This window comes from Salvelinus sp. IW2-2015, linkage group LG23, assembly GCF_002910315.2.
Source record: "Salvelinus sp. IW2-2015 linkage group LG23, ASM291031v2, whole genome shotgun sequence".
NCBI lineage: Eukaryota > Metazoa > Chordata > Actinopteri > Salmoniformes > Salmonidae > Salvelinus > Salvelinus sp. IW2-2015.
This window is the reverse complement of record NC_036863.1, coordinates 26,573,176-26,597,443: the sequence shown is the minus strand read 5'-3', so window position 1 is coordinate 26,597,443 and position 24,268 is coordinate 26,573,176. Positions and strand designations below refer to the sequence as shown.

Here is a 24,268-nt window from a genome sequence, read left to right as displayed (position 1 = left end):
CTGCAACAGAAGAACATCCTGCAGTCTCCACCATGTCGACAGATGATACAAGAATCCAGGCAGAATGATGGTGTGTTTAGCTCAGACTGGGCTGGACATCTGCTTTGAGGTATACCAGATTGTCATCCTCAAGACAGTGAATAAGCCCGCACCCAACTTTGCCACTGTGGAGGTATTAATATTTCTCTGTGCTTTTGTAGCTCCTCATCTCTGTCCCATCCACACTGAGAGACAAGAATAAATCATTAAAGATGTCTTCGTTGGTGATATGTGGCCATTTTTTCATATCGTCCTCCCACTCTTGAATAATCTGAGGATGTGGCATAGACTTGCCATTTGACTTTAAAAGGTTTTTCTTGGTATGATCCCACAACATTTTGACCTAAAAGCAGCCGTGCGTTTGGACAATTAATAGACACTGCAGTAAATAAAACCTGTCTTGTCCAGGAACGGAGTCTACGCAGACCGGTGCACCATAGCCAATCAGAGCTACAGTAGGCCTTCATGCCAACAAGAAATTTGCCACACAGGCCTGCCATTCACTTTGAATTGGAAGGTGTGTTTACAGGAAGTTGCAACAGCACAAKTTTAGATCATTCGAATGCATTTGCAAAAAGCGAGAGGAGAGGAGTCTTTGAAGAACCTGGCGAACATGTTGGATGTGTTCAACCATGGACCTGGAGAAGATGAGGATGTCATCCAGGTACACAATCACAACTGGTGAAGTAAGTCGCGCAGCACATCATTAACCAGGGCCTGGAAAATGGCCGGAGCATTTGTAAATCCAAACGGCATGACACGGTACTCATAATGTCCATTTGGAGTGTTGAACGCTGTCTTCCACTCGTCTCCCTGTCTGATGCGCACCACATTGTATGCGTTCCGTAAATCAAATTTTGAAGAAAATGTAGCTCCCTGGAGTCTCTCAAAGGCTGACGACATAAGAGGAAGAAGGTAACGGTTCTTGATGGTAATGTTATTTAAACCCCGGTAATTGATACAGGGACGGAATCCCACATCCCTCTTTCCAACAAAGAAAAAACCCGCTCCTGCAGGTGAAGTGGACAGCCGAATAAAACCAGCCGCCAGCGCCTCCTTAATTTAACTGTTCATGGCTGCAGTCTCTGGACCTGAGAGAGAATACAGCCCTCCTCTCAGAGGAGTGGTGCCGTGCAGGAGGTCGATGGCACAATCGTAGGACCTGTGAGGAGGCAGTTCGCTGGCCCTTCATTTACTGAAGACCTGACCCAGAATCCAGTAATCCCGAGGTACGCGGGAAAGATCAGGCTTGTCATCCCTAGCCGGGGGAACAGGAGAATCAGAAGCCTCCAGACGAGCAGGGCTGGAAAGATGTAGAGAGAGTTGCTGGCAGGTGGACTGGCATGAAGGATTCTATCACAGAAATCTTCCCAAGGGCCAGTCAATTTGAGGATTATGGATAGAAGGCCACGGATGTCCAAGAACCAGGGGAAGCTCAGGAGAGTCCAACAAATGTAACTGGATAAACTCCACATGATAATCCAGAACTCGTAGCTGAATAGGCATGGTGAGTTGCTTCACCTTCCCAGACCCAAGGGGTTGAACTTCCAGCTTAGTGAGAGGCAGCCCCTGTTGGCGAGCTAATGTGTGATCCAGAAAACAGGTAGCCCCAGAGTCTATGAAAGCAGGAATGTCCAACTGCCCATTGTCTCACCACAGGTTGGAAGGAAGCAAGGTGCGTACCGTGTCGGCAGCTGAAGACTGTATTTGACTCGACAGTATTCTCCCGTCTACTGACGAGTCATCCCGTTTCCCGTCAGCTCGGGACAGGAGGCATGGACATGTCCAGACTGACCACAGTAAAGAATACGTTGCTTGTTAATCCTGCACCATCTCTCCAGAGCGGAAACCTGGTGCGTCCCAATTGCATTGGCTCTTCTGAAGTATATGAAGGAGAACCAGAGCCGAATTGAGGACTCTGACGGGGTACAGGACAAGCAGACGCAGCATAAGGCAGTGGAACAAACAAAGAATCGACTCCCTCAGCGGAACCCAAAACAACTCTGATCCCCTCCGTCCTCTCACGACGACGTTCCCGAAGCCGGTTGTCAATCCGGATGGCCAGAATGATAAGCTCATCCAGAGTGTCAGGGTTGTCCCGGGAAGCCGGTTCATCCTTGAGAACCTCGCTGAGTCCGTTCAGAAAGGCTGAGTGAAGTGCCTCTGTATCCAACCGCTTTCAACGGCAAGCGTCCGAAAGTCAATGGTGTAATCTGCTACCCTCCGGCTGCCGTGTCGAAGCATAATGAGTCTTTGAGCAGCGTTCCTGCCACTGATGGGGTGATCAAAAACCGTCTTCATCTCCTGGGTGAAGCTTTGCCAATTAAAACAAATGTCTGATTGCTTCTCTCATATGGCCGTACCCCAGGCCAGAGCCTGTCCTGAGAGCAAGGAGATGACATATGCCACTCTGGAACGCTCGGTGGGAAACGTTGTTGTTAGCAGCTCGAAGGCCAGTGAGCATTGGAGCAGTAACCCACGACACCTCCCAGGATGCCCCTCATAGCGCTCCTGTGCCGGGAGATGAGGCTCCCAAAGGGAGGAAGACGCTGAGCTGGTAGGGAGTGGAGGATTAGGAACAGCCACAGGTGCAGCAGCCGTTGCTACCGTCTGTCCTGTCTGCAGAGCGGACACAAGAGTTCTAAAATCATCCGACAATGTCTGCAGCCGCGCCTCATTGCGACCAATTTTTATTTTTTATTTTACTTCACCTTTATTTAACTAGGCATGTACATGCACATCCAATCACAGTTCCATGGTGGGTGTGAGCCGACCATAAATGGTGGAATTCAGAGTGTTCCTCGGACGACTGAAAAATCTCTGCTGGGTCCATTGTAGGCTTAGGACTACTGTACCAATAATGCTAGTACAAACTCGAATCCAGGCGCAGAGAAACACAGCAAGCAGGGGTAAGGATAAATCCAGAACTTTTACTTAGTCTTAACAGAAACAAGGCAACCGCACAAGAGCACACTAATAAAACATGAGACCTAAGCAAAGATACAGACCAACTGAGGAACCTAAATAACAAGGCAACCAGGTGAACAGAGAAGGRAATTAAACACAGGAAAATCCAATAAGTAATAATCAGGGTAACCTGAAAACTAGAAAACAGGGTAAGGGTGCCCTCTAGCAGTAACCTAAGGAAACAACAATCAAATAACACAGAAAGATCATAGGAAATCCCAGGACGTAGTGTCTATAATACTGTAATAAACTCACATAGTTGCTGTCACAAACTCCACACAGTTGTCACTGACTAGTTGGATATTTATTTCCCACTGAGCAAACAATTTCTGTACTTACAGCATTCATATAAATTCCTTTTTATCAGGTTTTTTAATAATAAAAACATATAAACATGCAGATAAATGAAAGTCAGATGGGTCTCGGGACTGATAAGGTTATGGATTACAAATCATGAATTACAGTTTTTCTATCAAGTTATAAAATCCTGAACTTCCCTTCAATCACTTAAAGGTCACTCAACAGACCTCCTACACTGACCTAATCCTCTTCCTTATTATCTACATCTTCACCTTGTGGCCAACATCAGCCTCATAGTACTGATCTCCATGGAGAGGAGCCTGCATCATCTCATGTACATCCTTTTCTGAAACTTGTCTCTTAATAACATAGTCGGGGCTACAGCGATGATACCTCGTCTGTTAGGGGACATTTTGACCGCAGCTCCTGAGCGATATATCACCTACATAGATTGTGTCATTCAGGCTTTCTGTGCTCATGTTTATGCTACGACATCACACACCGTTCTCATGATCATTGCCTTTGACAGGTATGTGGCCATCTGCAACCCCCTGCCGTACGCTACCATCATGAACAGCAAAATGGTAATCAGGTTGTCAGTGTCTGCCTGGGGGGTGGCCATAGTCTTAGTGGGGATTCTGCTGGGCATCATATCCGCCTATCACGCTGTAGGTCTAACACATTTAACCCGTACTGCGACAGTGCCTCCTTTTTCAAGCTCTCCTGCGAGACCGGGTTTATAAATAACATATATGTCTTAACATTTACTGTTATGCTGTTTGTCTCGTCCATAGGCAGCATCAGTCTCGCCTATCTGAAGATTGCCATTGTTTGTCTGAGTAGTAGAACAGCTCTTTAAACAGCAAGGTCCTGACAACCTGTAGCACACGCTTACTGGTCTACCATATTGTGCTGGGATGTGGGTTTACCATTATCATCCTCCATCGCTTCCTAGCCTATGCAGACCTGCGCAAACTGAATAGTGTGCTGGGTAGTGTGGTCCCTACCTGTGTCAACCACATAATATATGGTTTACAGACTAAAGAGATTAAACAGAGGATATTTAGGGTGTTCAAAGAGCCAAGGTAGACGCAGGATTTTGTGTTAAATTTGATGGGAAAATAAATAATATATAATATAATGAGAACTGCAGTGTATGTGTGTGGCGTTCATAAAACAAGGGTGGAGTTTCTTCTCAACCACCACCTGAGGGACCTGTAAGGGTTCTGTTGAATTGGACCCTAACATTAGCTGAGAGACATTATTTCATTGATGGTATGCATATTCAAAGCCTGTTGTAACAATTAAAACATACAGCTGCCCCGGTTTGGGTTAGTACTGATGGAAAAAAATCTTAATTCCTGGCATAATGCAAATCTACTGTAAAATACATAACTAGGAAGAACACTACTGTATGTTTNGTTTGGGTTAGTACTGATGGAAAAAAATCTTAATTCCTGGCATAATGCAAATCTACTGTAAAATACATAACTAGGAAGAACACTACTGTATGTTTTCAAACTGACATTTATTTTAGGTGGTGCAACGTTTTGGGGGGTGTTCCATTAATCATTTATAGATTTAATTTCCACGTGCAAACCATCATAGAATATTTTATTGTGCAAAGTTTTATTTTAATTTGTGACGCTTACAGAGAAGGCAGAGGCACAAAACCAAAATCTGTTGGTACACTTTATTTGACAGTGTGCTATTTCCCTGATATTTAGAAATTATATTACGAGATTYTAATTACACAWTAATCACCTAACAATTACTGTTGTTTCTTTGGTATTGATTAAAAACAAGTATAATCGCATACCATTTAGTACTGTATCTGGTAGTTGTACAATGCGATTGAACAGGACTGTATAGTTGTTATTTCATTTTTGTGGTTCTTATCAATAAACTTAAAACTATTAAACAGTTGTATACAGTTGTGTAACCTACACCATGAACCAAATGGTAAACACTGTTATTGTTCGGTTTCGTTTATAAGTGCATGATAATGAAACATTTAGCTGTTCTGCCTTCCAAAGAACAAACAATAATTGGAAACAGTGACTTGGCATTATTTTGGAATCTCTGAAAATTGTCACACTTTTTAGCCCATACTAAACTATTTTAAAGGAGATTGTATTGAATGTTTTGCTGTCAAGACAGTGTGTTGAGTGTTTTGCGGCCCCGCGGTGAGACGTCTCTGTGTCGGCAGAAGGCCCTCTTGATGGCCGCTCTCAGCTCCTTGTTCCTCAGGCTGTAGATCATCGGGTTCAGGAAAGGAGTCAGAGCCGAGTACAGCACCGACACGATGATACGCACCTACAACAATAACACAACATGAATACAACATTAAGACAACCGCAATGCAACAATGATACCCACAACCACAATATAATAAACAAAAAGTTACACATTATTAAACAACAATGATACGCACTAACAACATCAACACAACGTTATCTAACCTTATCACAACGTTATTAACAGTATGACCTTGATCATATTCAACCATAAACATATACATAAGATTAATAATCTTATGGTTGGATGGTTGGATTCCATTTAAATTCCAATCAATTCAGGAAGTACTCTGAAATTCCAATTATCCTCAATGCCTTTCAATTAGGAAAATGGAATTACAATTGGAATTTCGTATACTTTCTTAGTTGACTGAAAATGGAATTAGATGGAATTAGACCCCAACTTTGTTATTAGGATTTTCACAGTACTGCCACCATGACACAAATCTACAATGACTGAAGAGCATCAGTATGTTACACACAATTAATACAACAGTGCCATCTCCTGGTGGGAATGCCTTTTGCGTACCATTAGACATCAACAGTGAATGACAAATCAGAGAGGACATGGGTAACCAGAGTAATGGCACAAATATCAGTCAAACTCTTCAACTGGTGAATGTAAGATTCACAGTGTTGACTGAAGGTGACTGATGGTAGAGTCAAACAGTCAATAGAACAGAGAAAGGAGGGGGGGGAGAAAGAGGATGAAGAGGAGGGTCACCTCTGGAGAGAAGTTTCCCACACGGTAGGAGATGTAGACAAATGAGGCAGAGCTGTAAGAAATGGACACAACCGTCAGGTGGGCGGCACAGGTGCTAAACGCCTTCAGTTGCTCTGTGGCGCCCATTTTAGCTATCTTCACACCGATGAGGATGTAGGAAGTGAGGATGAGCACACCCGTGGTGAGCAGCGCTACGAGAGCAGAAGACAGTGACACGATGCTGTCCACCTGAGTGTCCCCACACACCAGCAGCCTCACTGAGGACGGGTCGCACCAGCAGTGGCGCACCACGTTGGGTCCACAGTATGAACGCTGCAATGCCATGCTAGTGGTTGGGAAGGTGCAGATGGCGCCGAAGGTCCACGCCCCAATGATGAGTAGCAGGCAGACGGGGCGGGTCATCACAGCGGCATAGCGGAGAGGATTACAGATGGCCACATAGCGGTCATAGGCCATAACGGTCAGCAGGGCGCGGCCKGTAACAGACATGTGGATGAAACAGTACATCTGGAGGAAGCAGCCGGGGACGGWCACAGTCTTGACCTCAGTCAGGAAGCCTGACAACATGTTGGGGATGGTGACCGTTGTGTAAATCATGTCCACGATGGACAGGTTGTGGAGGAAGAAGTACATGGGGGAGCCCAGCTTCGGGTCYGTCCGGACCTTRAGGACGAGATAAAGAAAGCYGTTAGACAGTGATGTCATAGATAGGCCCAGCAGAGASTTTRTCCTGACAACATGTCTRGACCAGGGGAAACTCTGGGCCCAAGCCATAAATCTCAAGAGTACAAAACTCCTGACTCCTGAGGAGTATAGTGTAGTCTACGGGCACTTAGAGCAAATTCTAAGTGAGAGGACCTGAACAAAACCTTTTGATTACTTACACTAACTACACCTCATGGTCTCTCTTATAACATCATCTCTATCTAATGTTATTGTGATCTGGTTCTGGCTGTGCGTGTACAATGTACAGTACCAGGTAGATGATCATGATGTTTCCACCTAGGATGATGGTGTAGGCCAGCAGGAAGATGATAAACAGGACCATCTTCTTCTCCCCCAGACTGGCCAGGCCCTGGATGATGAAGAAGGCGACAGGGCTGGACTGGGTGCTGTTCATACCTCTGGACCAGTGGGCCTGATAGGACCTCAGACAAACCTGGTGCAGACAGCGAGATACATTGATACCTTGTAGCCTAGAGATAGAAGAAGCTCTTTCTTAACAAACATGGCTTTGTACAGTTATATTCTTGTTACGAAAGTATCTACAATAATCCATGGTGTAACTATAATTTCTATGGAAAGTGTTGCCTATAGAAGCAAAAAATATAACTCTTATTATTTCAGATTTTCAACCTGGGTGGTGTCAGAGTGGGGAAATCTGTGATATATTCAATGTGATATAACACAAACATGTATAATAATTCACAGCAAGTGGCTCTCAATTATGTTTCGTTACAGGCCCAATGCAGTCAAAATTCTGTTTTCCTGTGTTTTGTATCATATTGTACAACAGCTGATAAAACGCAGACTGTACAAGTGTAGAAGAAATTTGATCAGTTTATTTCCTGATAGTTGCTAGTTGAAAAATAACATCTACACAAGACCTTCTAATCGGAGGTTTTGTATGGGTGGAGATGTGTATGGATCGAGGCATTATAATGCCTCGATCTATACAACTGGGAACTTGTGAACTCAACTTCCATCTTCAAGTCGAAACACGATCTTTCTAGGCCTCTGACTTTGCCACCTGGAGATCACTGACATCATGATTTTACCTTGTTTTTGAGTTCCAGTTGTCCTGAAAGTTACATTATTAAAGTCAGCTTTAATATTGCAGATAGATGTAACTTCCATCAATGAATTGTCTGCATAATTCTAATCCCCATATATATTTTTGGTAAATATATAACAGCATACATACATAGTAGCATATGCACAGCACATATACATACATATATATATACTATATATCATATATATATATATATATATATATATAATATATTACTATTAGTAACATTTGTTAATATAGACCAATAACAAACAGTTTCAAACCTTTTTCATCCCTCTCCCCACTCAGACCACTCCCAGACAGTCCAACGAAAAAATTATTGCTTAGAAATAGTTTTTTGCTGAAAAGCATTTTTGTTTCTTTTTGACAATTTTTATGGAAAAATCTTACAGTAAGGTACTATTTGTTAGCCAGAAATTATTTGATATTGAAATAAAAATGCCTGGCATTCGGCCTTTAACAATTCCAGACAAAAGATTGAACACTGAATTCAAAATGTGTTAGTGAATGCAAATGTTGTGACTAACTGTTGAAATCTGATTACTATAACATAAAAGTTTGTAAACAAAACACACATTTACACTTAACGCTCATTATAAATAATATCTCTATGGTTATCTATACAAATTCACATAGGTTTCCTACGGAATATTTTCAGACAAATCCACAAATCCAACTGTTAAAACAAAATCTTAAATGATAATTTTGCAGATTGTAGTGAGGGTTAACCTCTTACCTGAGTGAGTGCAGGTCACTCAGTGATCTTGAAGCTGAGCAGCTCTTAAATACAATTATTTTACCAGCATCCCATAGTCCCTGTTTTTCCACAGGACGATGTGAGAGGCCGAAGGGACTTGTTATTTATCTAGTTTGTACGTCTACACTACATTCATTAAGAACTTTCCCTGGATTAATTAAACAAGAGAACTCCAATGCAACGTATGTTTACATTAAACCCCAGGTAATAATGCATCATTACAGAATATTAATCATAAAAAGTAATTTAGCTACTGTATTTAACTGTAATTGGTGGTGTTTGTGTGTATTGTGTTACTTCTCTTGTGAGTAATTATGTATGGCCTCATTAGCTGCAAACAGATGTTAAATTTGGATTTTGTACTGGGTGAACTGTCCGTAAAATCATGTTTAACAACTCTTACTGTGCACTGTCTTCTATTCCTACGGTGGATAAACAAAGGCCAGAACTGTAAACACATGGCATTGTACTTGTGACTCTGAGAAATATACATGTTTTACTTAGGGAACAGAAACAGATAATTAACAACTGGACATAAGCAGAAGAAAAAGAGGCCTCAAGGCAAATTTCAAATGACGTCCTCCACATTCAGTGTACACGTTTTGGGCCTCATTTGTTCTCTTGTCAAAAGTTAGGAATAAGGGCTCATTTGAGACCAGACCTTCAGATAAAACAACAGTTTACCTTCTCACCACAGCCTTGTCAATATTCAAAATTAGAATACCCCTGCTGTAAGGTCCTCTTCCTTTATGTTCTCTGTTTATCAGAGTTCTTAAATGTACAGATGCCTTTCGAAAGTATTCACCCCCTTTGGCATTTTTCCTATTTTGTTGCCTTACAACTGTTAGGGTTCGTTCCTTACGTCCTTCTTTGTCAATCATTGGTCTTGGTGAAATTAGCATTATGACAATATCTTTAATTAAATCATTCAAAAACCTTTATTAATGCAATTGCAGACAGAAGTTGACAAACAGCAACATAGCATGCATGTTTCTGAGTAAGTTCTGCCCCCACCAAAAGGTCTCCAGTGCTTTTTTATTAAACCCTAAATCGCGCCCTGCGTTGATGTCACTGCCCCTAAAGTCGCCCTCGCCTGTGATTCACTGCCTACATTCATCATCCTTTCTACTCCTGGCGACCAAAACCATGACCTTTACAACCAAAGCTATTATTAACAGGGCCTTTATTGTTAGCTAAACACTTAGCAGTAAATGTCCCTTCCCCCAAAGTTGACCTATTGTGGAATGTTTACCTAGTCTTATCTCCTTCACTCCCCTGCAGAGTTCTGTCTAAGGGCCTCTTTATAATGAGGCAGAGAGAGAGAGAAAACTAAAATACAACTGTAGAACAATACTAAACTTCTACAATGAATATATCTATTGTTAATCAGTAGTCTAAAACCCTATAAATGTAAGGAGGGAGGGGTCTTTTAACCCCTCCCCTTCTATTATTAATAAAACATATGCATAATACATTTTTTCTAATACATCAAACATTTGGGTAAAACCCTTTTTATGACCCCTAGGTGAACCCGACACAACCTGGAATTAAAACAGATTTTTGGGATGTTTGTATCATTTGATTCACACAACATGTCTATCACTTTGAAGATGCAAAATATTTTTTATTGTGAAACAAACAAGAAATAAGACAAAAAAACGTAAAACTTGAGCGTGCATAACTATTCACCCCCCCCTAGAGTCAATACTTTGTAGAGCCACCTTTTGCAGCAATTACAGCTGCAAGTCTCTTGGGATATGCCTCTATAAGCTTGGCACATCTAGCCACTGGGATTTTTGTCAAAACTGCTCCAGCTCCGTCAAGTTGGATGGGATCCTGCTGGTGTACAGCAATCTTTAYGTCATACCACAGATTCTCAACTGGATTGAGGTCTGGGCTTTGACTAGGCCATTCCAATACATTTAAATGTTTCCCCACTTGAGTGTTGCTTTAGCAATATGCTTAGGGTCATTGTCCTGCTGGAAGGTGAACCTCCATCCCAGTCTCAAATCTCTGGAAGTCTGAAACAGGTTTCCCTCAAGAATTTCCCTGTATTTAGCGCCATACATCATTCCTTAAATTCTTACTATTTTCCCAGTCCCTGCCGATTAAAAATATCCCCACAGCATGATGCTGCCACCACCATGCTTCACTGTGGGGATGGTGTTCTCAGGGTGATGAGAGGTGTTGGGTTAGTGCCAGACATTTTCCTTGAAGAACAAAAAGCTAAATTTTTGTCTCATCTGACGAGAGTACCTCCTTCCATATGTTTGGGGAGTCTCCCACATGCCTCTTGGCAAACATCAAACATGTTAGCTTATTTCTTTATTTAGGCAATGGCTTTTTTTTGGGCCACTGTTCCATAAAGCCCAGCTCTGTGGAATGTACGGCTTAAAGTGGTCCTATGGACAGATACTCCAATCTCCGCTGTGGAGCTTTGCAGGTCCTTCATGGTTATCTTTGGTCTCTTTGTTGCCTCTCTGATTAATGCCCTCCTTGCCTGGTCCATGAGTTTTGGTGGGCGGACCTCTCTTGGCAGGTTTGTTGTGGTGCCATATTCTTTCCATTTTTAATAATGGATTTAATGGTGCTCCGTGGGATGTTCAAAGTTTCAGATATTTTTTTATAACCCAACCCTGATCTGTACTTCTCCATAACTTTGTCCCTGACCTGTTCGGAGAGCTCCTTGGTCTTCATGGTGCCACTTGCTTGGTGGTGCCCCTTGCTTAGTGGTGTTGCAGACTCTGGGGCCTTTRAGAACAGGTGTATATATACTGAGATCATGTGACAGATCATGTGACACTTAGATTGCACACAGGTGGACTTTATTTAACGAATTATGTGACTTCTGAAGGCAATTGGTTGCACCAGATCTTATTTAGGGGCTTCATAGCAAAGGGGGTGAATAGACATGCACGCACCACTTTCCGTATTTATATATCTTTTTTTGGGATAGGGGGCAGCATTTTCACTTTTGGATGAATAGCGTGCCCAGGTGTAACTGCTCCTCTCTGTCCCAGATGCTAATATATGCATATTATTATTACTATTGGATAGAAAACATTCTGAAGTTTCTAAAACTGTTGAATGATGTCTGTGAGTATACAAAACACTCATATGGCAGGCAAAAACCTGAGAAAAAATCCAACCCGGAAGTGGGATATCTGAGGTTGGTCGATATTCAACTCAGTCCCTATTGAATGCACAGTAGGATATGGATCTGTTTGCACTTCCTACGGCTTCCACTAAGATGTCAACAGTCTGTAGAACCTTCAATGAGGCTTCTACTGTGATGTGGAGCCGGGTGGGAGCTGTTTGAGTCAGTGGTCTGGCAGAGAGCCAGGTCCTGGTCATGCGCATTTTCACATGATAGCGACCTGCGTTCCATTGCTTCTCTACAGACAAAGGAAATCTCCGGTTGGAAGGTTATTGAATATTTATGGTAACAACATCCTAAAGATTGATTCTATACTTAGTTTGACAAGTTTCTTCGACCTGTAATATAACTTTTGAAGTTTTCGTCCGACGTTTGGCTGGACCTGCACGAGGCATTTGGCTATGTGTACTAAACGTGCTAACAAAAGTAGCTACTTGGATATAAATAATGGACATTATCGAACAAAACAACAATTTACTGTGGAACTAGGATTCCTGGGAGTGCATTCTGATGAAGATCATCAAAGGTAAGGGAATATTTATAATGTAATTTCTGATTTCTGTTTACTCCAACATGGCGGGAATTTTATTTATTTTCTGAGCGCCGTCTCAGATTATTGCATGGTTTGCTTTTTCCGTAAAGTTTTTTTTAAATCTGACACAGCGGTTGCATTAAGAACAAGTGTATCTTTAATTCTATGTAAAACACGTATCTTTCATCAAAGTTTATGATGAGTATTTATGTTATTTGACGTGGCTCTCTGCAATTTCTCTGGATATTTTGGAGGCATTTCTGAACATGGCGCCAATGTAAACTGAGGTTCTTGGATATAAATATTAACTTTATCGAACAAAACATATATGTATTGTGTAACATGAAGTCCTATGAGTGTCATCTGATGAAGATCATCAAAGGTTAGTGATGCATTTTATCTCTATTTCTGATTTTTGTGACTCCTATCTTTGGCTGGAAAAATGTCTGTCTTTTTTTGACTTGGTGGTGATCTAACATAATCATATGTTGTGCTTTCGCTGTAACGCATTTTTGAAATCGGACACGATGGGTAGATTAACAAGATGTTTATCTTTAATTTGCTGTATGGGACTTGTTAATGTGTGAAAGTTACATATTTCAACAAAAAAAAAATGGAATTTCCTTTTCAGCGGAGTGTTGTCGAGGGGTTCCGCTAGCGGAACGCATGTCCTAGACAGGATATTTTTTATTTTTTCAAACAAGTAATTTTTCTAATTTCACTTCACCAATTTGGACTATTTTGAATTTGGACTATTTTGTGTATGTCCATAACATGAAATCCACAGGTTGTAATGCAACAATATAGGAAAAACGCCAAGGGGGTGAATAATATTGCAAGGCACTGTATTCCAATGAAGACAAGTGTTAGATTCTCATGTATTGGTCACCTATGAATATAAGGACACAGATGCAGCCACAGAGAGTACATTTCTGAACAGGATTAGTTTCAGAATGAGGGGTGCTGTAGGTCTGCTGGTTTGGCTGTTCGGTCTGTTCGGGACATAGGCTCAGGGAGAGAGGGGAGGGGTCTGACATCACTCCACAGGCCTACAGCGAACAGGGAGTGGGGTCAAGTAACGGAGTCTGAGGAGACAACTCACAAACAGATGAAAGGTCAGACCTCTGCTGACATCTGGGCTGAACTGAGAGTGCTGAGACACGTGGTGGTGGAACAGAGAGGGGAGCTGAGGAACACAGAGTAGCAGGTTGGGGAGCTGTAGAGAGAGAGACAACAGGCAATAAATACCCTGTTGGGGATTTGAAGTAATTTTGTTATGTAATTTAGTTATGATGAAGATTCACATACTGATCCATGTCATTCATTTTGTTTTCCAGCTCAAGTAGCAGCCTTGGAGGCCAGAGTGACCACCACTGAGAGAGAAAATGTGGGTAAGAATATGTGATACAGTTGAAGTCGGAAGTTTACATACACAAGGTTGGAGTCATTAAAACTCGTTTTCAACCACTCCACAAATTTCATGTTAACAAACTATAGTTTTGACAAGTCGGTTAGGACATCTACTTTATGCATGACACAAGTCATTTTTCCAACAACTGTGTACAGACAGATTATTTCACTTATAATTCACGGTATCACAATTCCAGTGGGTCAGATGTTCACATACACTAAGTTGACTGTGCCTTTAAACAGCTTGGAACATTCCAGAAAATTATGTCATGGCTTTAGAAGATTCTGACAGGCTAATTGACATCATTTGAGTCAATTGGAGGTGTACCTGTGGATGTCCTTCAAGGCCTACCTTCAAACTCACTGCCTCTTTGCTTGACATCATGAGATAATCAAAATAAATCAGCCATGACCTCAGAAGAAAATTGCAGACCTCCAGAAGTCTGGTTCATCCTTGGGAGCAATTTCCAAATGCCTGAAGGTACCACATTAATCTGTACAAACAATAGTACGCAAGTATAAACACCATGGGGCCACGCAGCCGTCATATCGCTCAGGAAGATGTTCTGTCTCCTAGAGATGAATGTACTTTGGTGCAAAAAGTGCAGATCAATCACAGAACAACAGCAAAGGACCTTGTGAAGATGCTGGAGGAAACAGGTACAAGAATAAAACGAGTAAAGCGAGTCCTATATTGACAGAACCTGAAAGGCCGCTCAGCAAGGAAGAAGCCACTGCTCCAAAACAGTCATAAAATAGACAGACTACGGTTTGCAACTGTCCTCTGGTCTGATGGAGAYAAAAAAATAGAACTGTTTGGCCATCGTTATATTTGGAGGAAATAGGGGGACGCTTGCAAGCCAAAGAACACCATCCCAACCGTGAAGCATGGGGGTGGCAGCATCATGCTGTGGGGGTGCTTTGCTGCAGGAGGGACTGGTGCACTTCACAAAATAGATGGCATCATGAGGAACAAAAATTATGTGGATATATTGAAGCAACATCATTCAGGAAGATAAAGCTTGGTCGCAAGTGCGTCTTCCAAATGGACAATGACCCCAAGCATACTTCCATAGTTGTGGTAAAATGGCTTAAGGACAACAAAGTCAAGATATTGGAGTGGCCATCACAAAGCCCTGACCTCAATCCTATAGAAAATGTGTGGGCAGAACGTAAAAGCATGTGCGAGCAAGGAGGCCTACAAACCTGACTTCGTTACACCAGCTCTGTTAGGAGGAATGGGCCAAAATTCTCCCAACTTATTGTGGGGAGCTTGTGGAAGGCTACACAAAACGTTTGACCCAAGTTAAACAATTTAAAGGCAATGCTACCAAATACTAGTTGAGTGGATGTAAACCTCTGACCCACTGGGAATGTGATGAAATAAATAAAACTTAAATAAATAATTCTCTACTATTATTCTGACATTTCACATTCTTAAAATAAAGTGGTGATCCTAACTGAATATTTACTTGGATTAAATGTCAGGAATTGTGAAAAACTGAGTTTAAATGTATTTGGCTAAGGTGTATGTAAACTTCCGACTTCAACTGTATGTGTTAAGTAATACGTTTATGATAGGCTAACATATTTTGAGGGTGGGAAAGGTGGTCTACAAATTCATAATAATAATAATAATTATTACTATTATTATATTTTGAATAAGATGGTTAGGTTTGTCCATGTTTCTCTCCATTGCAGCATTAGCTGTCAGATTGAATGTCAGCGAGAACCAGGTAGATGAGCTGAAGAGAGAGAATACAGGCAAAATGACACAAACTTGAGTTAGGCCTATATAAATCACTTCACATTGATTGTTATTCAAGCCCAAGAAGCAGAACTGTCAGCCTTGGAGGACAGAATGACAGAGTAAAAGTGAAACTGCAGGTAAAGCATTGCTAAACTTGTTTTATCTAATATTTGTGAGGGGCTTAGATTATAAAAAATATTATTATGATTATAGTCTTGGAAGGTAGACAGTGCCAGTGAGAGCGAAGTGGAGATAAAAATAAAGAATTAAGGTGTATTTAACCTCTACGGGATCGGTGTCTCTCCACCAGGACGGCTGAGCTAACGTGCACTAATGTGATTAGCATGACGTTGTAAGTAACAAGAACATATAAGACATAGACATATCTTATATGGGCAGAAAGCTTAAATTCTTGTTAATCTAACTCCAATTTACAGTAGCTATTACAGTGAACAAATACCATGCTATTGTTTGAGGAGAGTGCACAACAACAAATAACTTTTATCACGGCAAACTTTTTGATACATTCACCTCTGAAGGTAAATAATGTGCTTACATTCAGTAATCTTACTCTGATTTGTCATCCTGGGGGTCCCAGAGATAAAATGTAGCATAGTTTTGTTTGATAAAAGCAATTTTTATGTTCAAATGTAGGAACGTTTGAACTCCTGTTGTTCTTAGGCAAAATGCCACAAGGAGTGCCTGGATACAGCCCTTAGCCATGGTATATTGGCCATGAACCCCCAAGGTGCCTTATTACAATGATAAACTGGTTACCAACATAATCAGAAAAGTAAAAAAGTAATTTTGCGTCATACCAGTGGTATATTGTCTGATATGCCACAGCTTTCAGCCAATCAGAATTCAGGAGCAAAACTACCTGGTTTATAATTTAAAATGCAGTGCCTTCAGAAAGTATTCATACCCCTTTACTTATTCCACATTTTGTTGTGTTACAGCCTGAATTCAAAATGGATTAAAAAATATTCTCACCTATCTACACACAATACCCCATTATGACAAAGTGAAAACATGCTATTGAAAATGAAATTCAGAAATATCTCATTTACATAAGTATTCACACCCCTGATTCACCTTTGGCAGCAATTACAGCTGTGAGTCTTTCTGGGTAAGTCTCTAAGAGCTTTCCACAGTTGCATTGTACAATATTTGCACATTATTCTCAAAAAAAGTATTCACGCTCCTTCAAGTTGATTGTTGCAATGGCTGGACAGCCATTTTCAAGTCTTGCCATAGATTTTCAAGCCAATTTAAGTCAAAACTGTAACTAGGCCACACAGGAACATTCAATGTCGTATAGGGTAAACAACTCCAGTGTATATTTGGCCTTGTGTTTTAGGTTATTGTCCTGCAAAGGTGAAATTGTCAGCCATTGTCTGTTGGAGAGCAGACAATCAGGTTTTTCTCTATGATTTTGCCTGTGCTTTGCTCTAATGTGTTTATTTTGTATCCCCCCAAAAAACTCCCTAGTTCTTGCCGACAAGCATACTCATAACATGATGCAGCCACCACCATGCTTGAAAATATAAAAAGTGATTGTCAGTGATGTGTTGTGTTGGATTTGCCCCAAACATAACGCTTTGTATTCAGGAAATAAAGTTAATTTCTTTGCCACATTTTTTTGCAGTGTTACATTGGTGCCAATTGCAAACAGGATGCATGTTTTGGAATATTTTTTATTCTGTACAGGCTTTTTTCTTTCCACACTGTAATGTAGGTTAATATTGTGGAGTAACTACAATGTTGTTGATCCATCCTTAGTTTTCTCCTATCACAGCCATTAAAATCTGTAGCTGTTTTAACCCTTGTGCTTTGCTGAATTTTTTTTACGTCCATTGTGGTATGGGTCAGATTGACCCACATAGTTTAAACACACTCAATGTTTTGCGGAGTGGAACAGGGAATCCCAAGAGCAGACTCAGACGAGGAGACTGGGATGAAGTAACCAAGTGTTAAGATATTTTATCAAGGTTTAAGATAAATTATTAAATAATTCTACTCAGAAACTTAACCATTAGGATTAGAGGTTTTGTAGCATGGACAAGGGGTAATTAAAAATGATAACCATTGTGGAAGAAAGGAATGTATGTGTGTGCCTAAAGAAAACAAAGTAGATCATTAACCTATGTTTGAACCGACCAAACTATAACTCTGTAGAGATAAGGGAAGACAGCAAAAGCCCCTCTAGGTTTTCCACTGGAACTGTCAGCTAAGTGGTAATAAACTGTGGTGAGACTTCAGGAGATAATCCAGATATTGTGTTTAAGGTATGTGCGTTAGTGTGTTGGAATGGACTTTGGTCAGCGTTGTCCTTGTCGGAGAAGAGGAGGGACATTTAGAAAGCTATGACGCTGTGTGTGATATATAACCTAATGAACATGGCTTTTTGAGTAGAGATCTCTCGAGAATAAACGCTATTGATTAATTTGGTGGCTGGTCTTTGTCTATTTTATGCAAATAAGGATCTTACAAATTCTTAGAAANATAAACGCTATTGATTAATTTGGTGGCTGGTCTTTGTCTATTTTATGCAAATAAGGATCTTACAAATTCTTAGAAACGGACAGAGTGTTTGCTTTGTTATAATTAAATTGGTTAACGAACATATAGGAAATAAAATTCCTTTATCAATTGGTCCTTCGAGTCGGAGGTCAAAATCTACCTCTGTCGTCCCAGGAAACTGCTGAAAGCCGTGCACGGGCGGATCTAAGATCCGTAAGACAAAGACCTGACCTCTGAGTTGAGGGTTAATTTCAGGCCAGGGGCAAACTCGTACACGACAGAGGTGGTGACGAGATCCAAAATACATTGCTTTTCCCAGTCTGAAAAAAACAACAAAAAAAGGTCAGTAGTCTTTATTCTCGAATTTGGGGGGAATGATTTAAGATATCTTTGATTGGATGTTCTAGAAATTTTTTGAATTAATCAATAATAGGTGCTTGGTTATTCTAAACAAATACACTAGGTTTCTACTTTGTAGTTTAACCAAATTCGAAAGGAAGGAAGGCAGGTCCGAAAAGACCTGAGGTAATGTGCACTACCACAAATAAAAATAACGGAAGGAAGGGATATAATCGGTGTTGTTAGATAGGACGGTCGTTTTGTACAAATAGGACAGCCATAAATTCAAAAGACATACCTAAATAAAGTCCTAAGACCTAAATAGTCTATCTGTATATGGGAAGTAGTCCGGGAGTATGAAAAGTAGCGATAGATATATTAAAACAGGTGAGGATATAAACTAGGCTTGGTGAGAAAGGAAGGTAATTCTAGGCGAACAAAATAACTTAACCTATTCAATACTAAAATAAATTAATATCCAAAAAGGAGGAGAGGGAGGCCTAAAGTAGCGGAGTAAGATACGAGATATTAACTTTAAAAGTCCTTTGACACAACAGAAAATAGGTTGTTAACTGGGACTTTACGACCCCGGGGAAATATCTAATAGTTGTACAGGTAAGATTTAATGTCCAATAAATGCACCTCTATAGATAAGGTTTCCAGAAAGGAGAAACACACATTAAACATTACATACACATAGAGTGTGTAAAAAATACCATAGAACATAACTATTGTAATTGGATAACAGTAGGAAGCACACACATAGATCATAGAGACCTAATATAGACACACACCATAGAGTGTGTGAAGAGATCAGAGTTTTAAAAAGCACACACATAGAATAAGAAGATAATAATTTGCGTGTGCGATAGATATATTGATCATAATATAGACACACGCACATAGGGAGTAGTGACATACACATTAATTGTGAGACACCTAGAGATAAAGTTTTACTAACAATGGGCAGAATATTCTCAAAGGAGGTCCCGGAATTAACGGGAGATGAGTGCTTCATGGAACAGAGAGAAACAGAGAGCCAAGAAACGCTGCCCTCCGCTCCCGCAGCCGAAAAAGTTAGCCAATTGGGCGGGGGTGGGAGTAAAAAACTATATCCTTGTCAGGACCCGGTGCGAGAAACAGTCACTAATAATCGTCAGAACCCAGAAGATGAGGCAGACACAGCAGTACTAGAGATGGTGGTTTAATTAAAGAACAAAATCTTCAGGCAAAGAAACTAAATCCACAATGTCCAAAAATAAAGCCAAGAGGCACAAAAATGGAAAACCTCCAAAATACAAAAGAAACTCCACAAAGTGGTAAAAACAGCAGGGAAAAACAAACCTCAAAAGACTACTCAAATAATACACAAGAACTAAACCAGAGAACCTCTGGAAAATCCAACAAGAGAAATATCTGTATAAAACAAGGCTTGGGCTGGGGCTGGGTGCTAACTTACAAACACTGAGCAAGGAACTAAGAAACACACAGGGTTTAAATACTAACAAGGGAATGACCTACAGGTGCAAACAATAATTAGAGCAAGAAAAACAAAAAGGTACAAAAAAGGTGCAATGGGGACATCTGGTGACCAAAACCCGAACAGTCTTGGCCAAAACCTGACAATCCTTCTCTAGTAGAACAAGAGGGAGGGAGAAATAATGAGCTGAGATGTTTCAATTGTAATAAAACTGGACATTTCGCCAGAGAATGTAAGACACCTTGTAAACATTGTGATAAAAAGGGCCATAATCACCGCGATTGTAAACAGAAACCTTCCCGCAAGGGAGGAAAGGGGACAGATAGAAATAATGACAAATGTTATAATTGTAGCCAGAGCGGGCACTTAGCCAGGGATTGTGAGGCACCGTGTGAATATTGTATCAAAACAGGACATAATAACCGAGAGTGTCTAACCAAGAAGGATAGAAAAGGTTTAAATTGCGATGAGACAGGATATGTCGCCCGGGAGTGTAAGGCGCCCTGTAAACATTGTGACCGAGAAAAGAAAAAAAAAGGTAAAGTGAGGAAGGAGAATCATCGTTGGAGAAACGCTTGGACCTTAAATTTAGGGCAAGTTTCTGGGAATTATCTCGGTAGAACGTGACTGATTTTCCAGCGAAATATAGCAGTCAAAAAAAGCAGAAATAGAGATAAAATTAATCACTAACCTTTGATGATCTTCATCAGATGACACTCATAGGACTTCATGTTACACAATACATGCATGTTTTGTTTGATAAAGTTCATATTTATATCAGAAAATCTGAGTTTACATTGGCGCGTTACATTCACTAGTTTCAAAAACATTAAGTGATTTTGCATAGCCACATCGTTTCAACAGAAATACTCATCATAAATGTAGATGATAATACAAGTTATACACATGGAATTATAGATATACCTCTCCTTAATGCAAACGCTGTGTCAGATTTCAAAAAAACTTTACGGAAAAAGCAAACCATGCAATAATCTGAGACGGAGCTCAGAACAAGAGTCAAATTAGCCGCCATGTTGGAGGTCATAAGAAACCAGAAAATACATGATAAAAAATTGTTTCCTTAACCTTTGGATGACTTCATCAAGAAGTGCAGTCCTAGGAATCTCCAGGTCCCAAAAATGCTTGATTTGTCTCGATAATGTCCGTTATTTATGTCCAATTAGCTACTTTGGTTAGGCATGTTTGGTAAACAATTCCAAGTCACACAAAGCGGTCACTATAACGTGACAAAATGGTCCAAAGTTCTCCGTAACAGTCAGTAGAAACAGTTCAAACGATGTTTGATCAATCCGTTAAGAATTTTGTTAACATACATCTTGAAATAACGTTCCAACCGGAGAATTACATTGGACTTCAATTGAAGCGATGAAATGGAGCTGCCTTCACGTGAACGCAACGAGTGTTGCCATGCGTGGTCACCCTCATGGCAAGTGGTGAATCATTCCTGTCTCCTTCGGCCCCCTCACATTAGAGTCATGCAGACAAAAGTTCATATTGACTGTTGACATCTAGTGGAAACCGTAGGAAGTGAAAACTCATGCATATACTCGCTGTAATTTCAATGGGAGCTTGTTTGAAAATCAACCAGCTCAGCAAAAAATCAAAGCAGGAAAGTGGAACTTCTCAAGGTTTTTGCCTGCCATATGAAGTTCTGTTATACTCAGCAGACTAATTTCAAACAGTTTTTAGAAACTTCCGAGTGTTTTCTATCAAATATACTATAATATGTCATATATTAGCAACTATGACTGAGAGACAGGCTGTTTATCTCTAGCACTCTGTGCACCTTTCATCCAAGCTACTCAATACTGCCCCTGCAAGCCATAGAAGTTAACCTATGTTTGAACCGACCAGCTAGCCACAATCTTGTAGAGATAAGGGACGACAGAAGCCCCTCTAGGTTTTCCACATCTGGGGGGTGGGGGGGGGGGGGACTGAACTGTCAGGTAAGTGGTAATAACTGTGGTGAGATTCAGGGAGATAATCCAGATATTGTGTTTAAGGTATGGTGCGTTAAGTGTAGTTGGAATGGACTTTTGGTCGCGTTTTGTCCTTGTCGGAGAAGAGGAGGGACATTTTAGAAAGCTATGACGCTGTGTGTGATATACTAACTAATGAACATGGCTTTTTGAGTAGAGATCTCTCGAGAATAAACGCTATTGATTAATTTGGTGCTGGTCTTTGTCTATTTTATGCAAATAAAGGATCTTACAACATTCTAGAAATGGACAGAGTGTTTGCTTTATTATAATTAAATTGGTTTAACGAACATATAGGAAATCAATTCCTTATCACCAAGGTATTTTATTGAAAACAGGGGGAAGATGGAGTGCAGGCGCAGGGGAAGCTCGGGTGGGTTTTGCGGAAACCAGGTGCAGAGGTGAGGCTGGAGCGAGAGGGGTTGGGAAGGGTAAGCAGGCCCGGAGGGGAATACAAGGGAGCTGTAAGATGGGAATCCAGGGCAGAGTAGGCAGGATGAGGAGACGTGGGATGGAGACAGGGACCAGAGTCAGAGCGGGCAGAACTGGTAGCGGAGAGGAAACACCGGTGTCAGGCAAGAAACAGGCACAACAGAATAACAGGATTAAATAGTAAAAACGGCTAGAACATGACTGACTGAGGCAAGATTACGATCTGGCAGTGTGGAAGTGGGCAGGATGAGTATTTGTAGCGGTCTTTGATTATGGACACAGGTTGCAGCTGGTGGGGATCTGCTCTGGCCTCCAGCACATCTGTCTTCCGCCCACACCTTCACACACACAGAGGGAGAGGGACGAGGGAGAGGGCGAGGGAGAGGGAAGAGGGAGAGGGAGAGGGAGAGGGAGAGGGAGAGGGAGAGGGCACTGGGAGAGTGGCGGCAGGTCAAGGAGACACAGGATGAGCAGTAAGGGCGTGGCAGGAGCAGATGTAATACTCAAGACAGTCAAAGAATCAAGTAAAAACAGGCAAAACTTTATTTTGTCTTATCAGACCTTTCAGACAGAGGAAATACAAGAACATTTGGTTTCAAAAACTCTACATTTAAGAACTATTTATTAAACATATTTCCTTTCTCACAAACAAGCATTTTCTGTTTGGAGCTCATTTGAGTATCTGTATCAGAGATCTGCTGCTCTTGCACTGTGAAGTAGAAGCTTGGGAAAGCTCCTTTTCACCCAAACATAATTATGAAAGTGCAACCAGAACCAATCAAAACAAAATACATCAAAGACACTTGTTTATTTTGGACCTGTGCAAATATCTATACGCATGAAACCTCTGGGTCAAAATGACCTACAACATCATGTTTGTATACAAAATCTACACAGACATTCCAAAACACATCCGTGTCCACATTTTGAAGTTAGATTCATGACCGTAAATTAGGAAAAGTAATTTAGTTTCATGGAGAAAAAGAAAGGTTAACTAATATTTTAGACAACTCAAAAGTGAAAATGTGTGAAAATGTGTCAAATTGAGCCGCAACATAATAGGAAGGTTAAAGTCACCATTGGCCTCATGGTGAAATCCCTGAGCGGTTTCCTTCTTCCTTGTCAACTAAGTTAAAAAGGACTCCTGTATCTCTGTAGTGACTGGGTGTATTGATGCTGTCACGTTCTGACCTTAGTTCCTTTTTTATGTCTTTATTTTAGTTGGTCAGGGCGTGAGTTGGGGTGGGCATTCTATGTTGTTTTTCTATGCTTTGTTCTGTTGTTATATTTCTATGTGTTTGGCCTAGTATGGTTCTCAATCAGAGGCAGGTGTCAGTCGTTGGCTCTGGTTGGGAGCCATATTTAGGTAGCCTGTTTTCTATTGTGTTTTGTGGGTGGTTGTTTCCTGTTTCAGTGTTTGCACCATACGGGACTGTTTCGGTTGTTTGTTCGTGTTTTGTTATTTTTGTTCTGTGTTCATTTTGATTTATTAAAAATCTATTATGGACACTTARCACGCTGCACATTGGTCCGATCCTTGCTACTCCTATTCAGACGAGGACGAAAGCCGTTACAGATGCACCATCCAAAGTGTAATAACTTCACCATGCTCAAAGGGATATTCAATGTCTGCTTATTTTGTAYCCATCTAGTATTTTTTACCCATCTACCAATAGGGGCCCTTCTTTGCGAGGATTTGAAAACCTCCCTGGTCTTTGTGGTTGGATCTGTGTTTGATAATTGTATGTTTGGGGTACATAGATGAG

The 24,268-nt window shown here is 40.9% G+C and overlaps 1 protein-coding gene and 1 pseudogene across 1 annotated transcript; one reads left to right on the top strand and one right to left on the bottom strand.

The window, feature by feature from the left end:
* Positions 1–652: 652 nt before the first annotated feature.
* LOC111950524 (olfactory receptor 13H1-like) lies at positions 653–4,689 on the top strand (annotated as a pseudogene).
* Positions 4,690–4,930: 241 nt separating this feature from the next.
* On the bottom strand, positions 4,931–7,583 carry LOC111950918 (olfactory receptor 5J3-like). Its single transcript, XM_023968853.2, has 3 exons — positions 7,304–7,583; positions 6,328–6,990; positions 4,931–5,622 (listed from the first exon to the last, which is right to left on the bottom strand). Exons 1-3 carry the CDS (start codon positions 7,445–7,447, stop codon positions 5,458–5,460), a joined length of 972 nt encoding a protein of 323 aa, XP_023824621.1. The 5' UTR covers positions 7,448–7,583; the 3' UTR covers positions 4,931–5,457.
* Between the last annotated feature and the right edge of the window lie 16,685 nt (positions 7,584–24,268).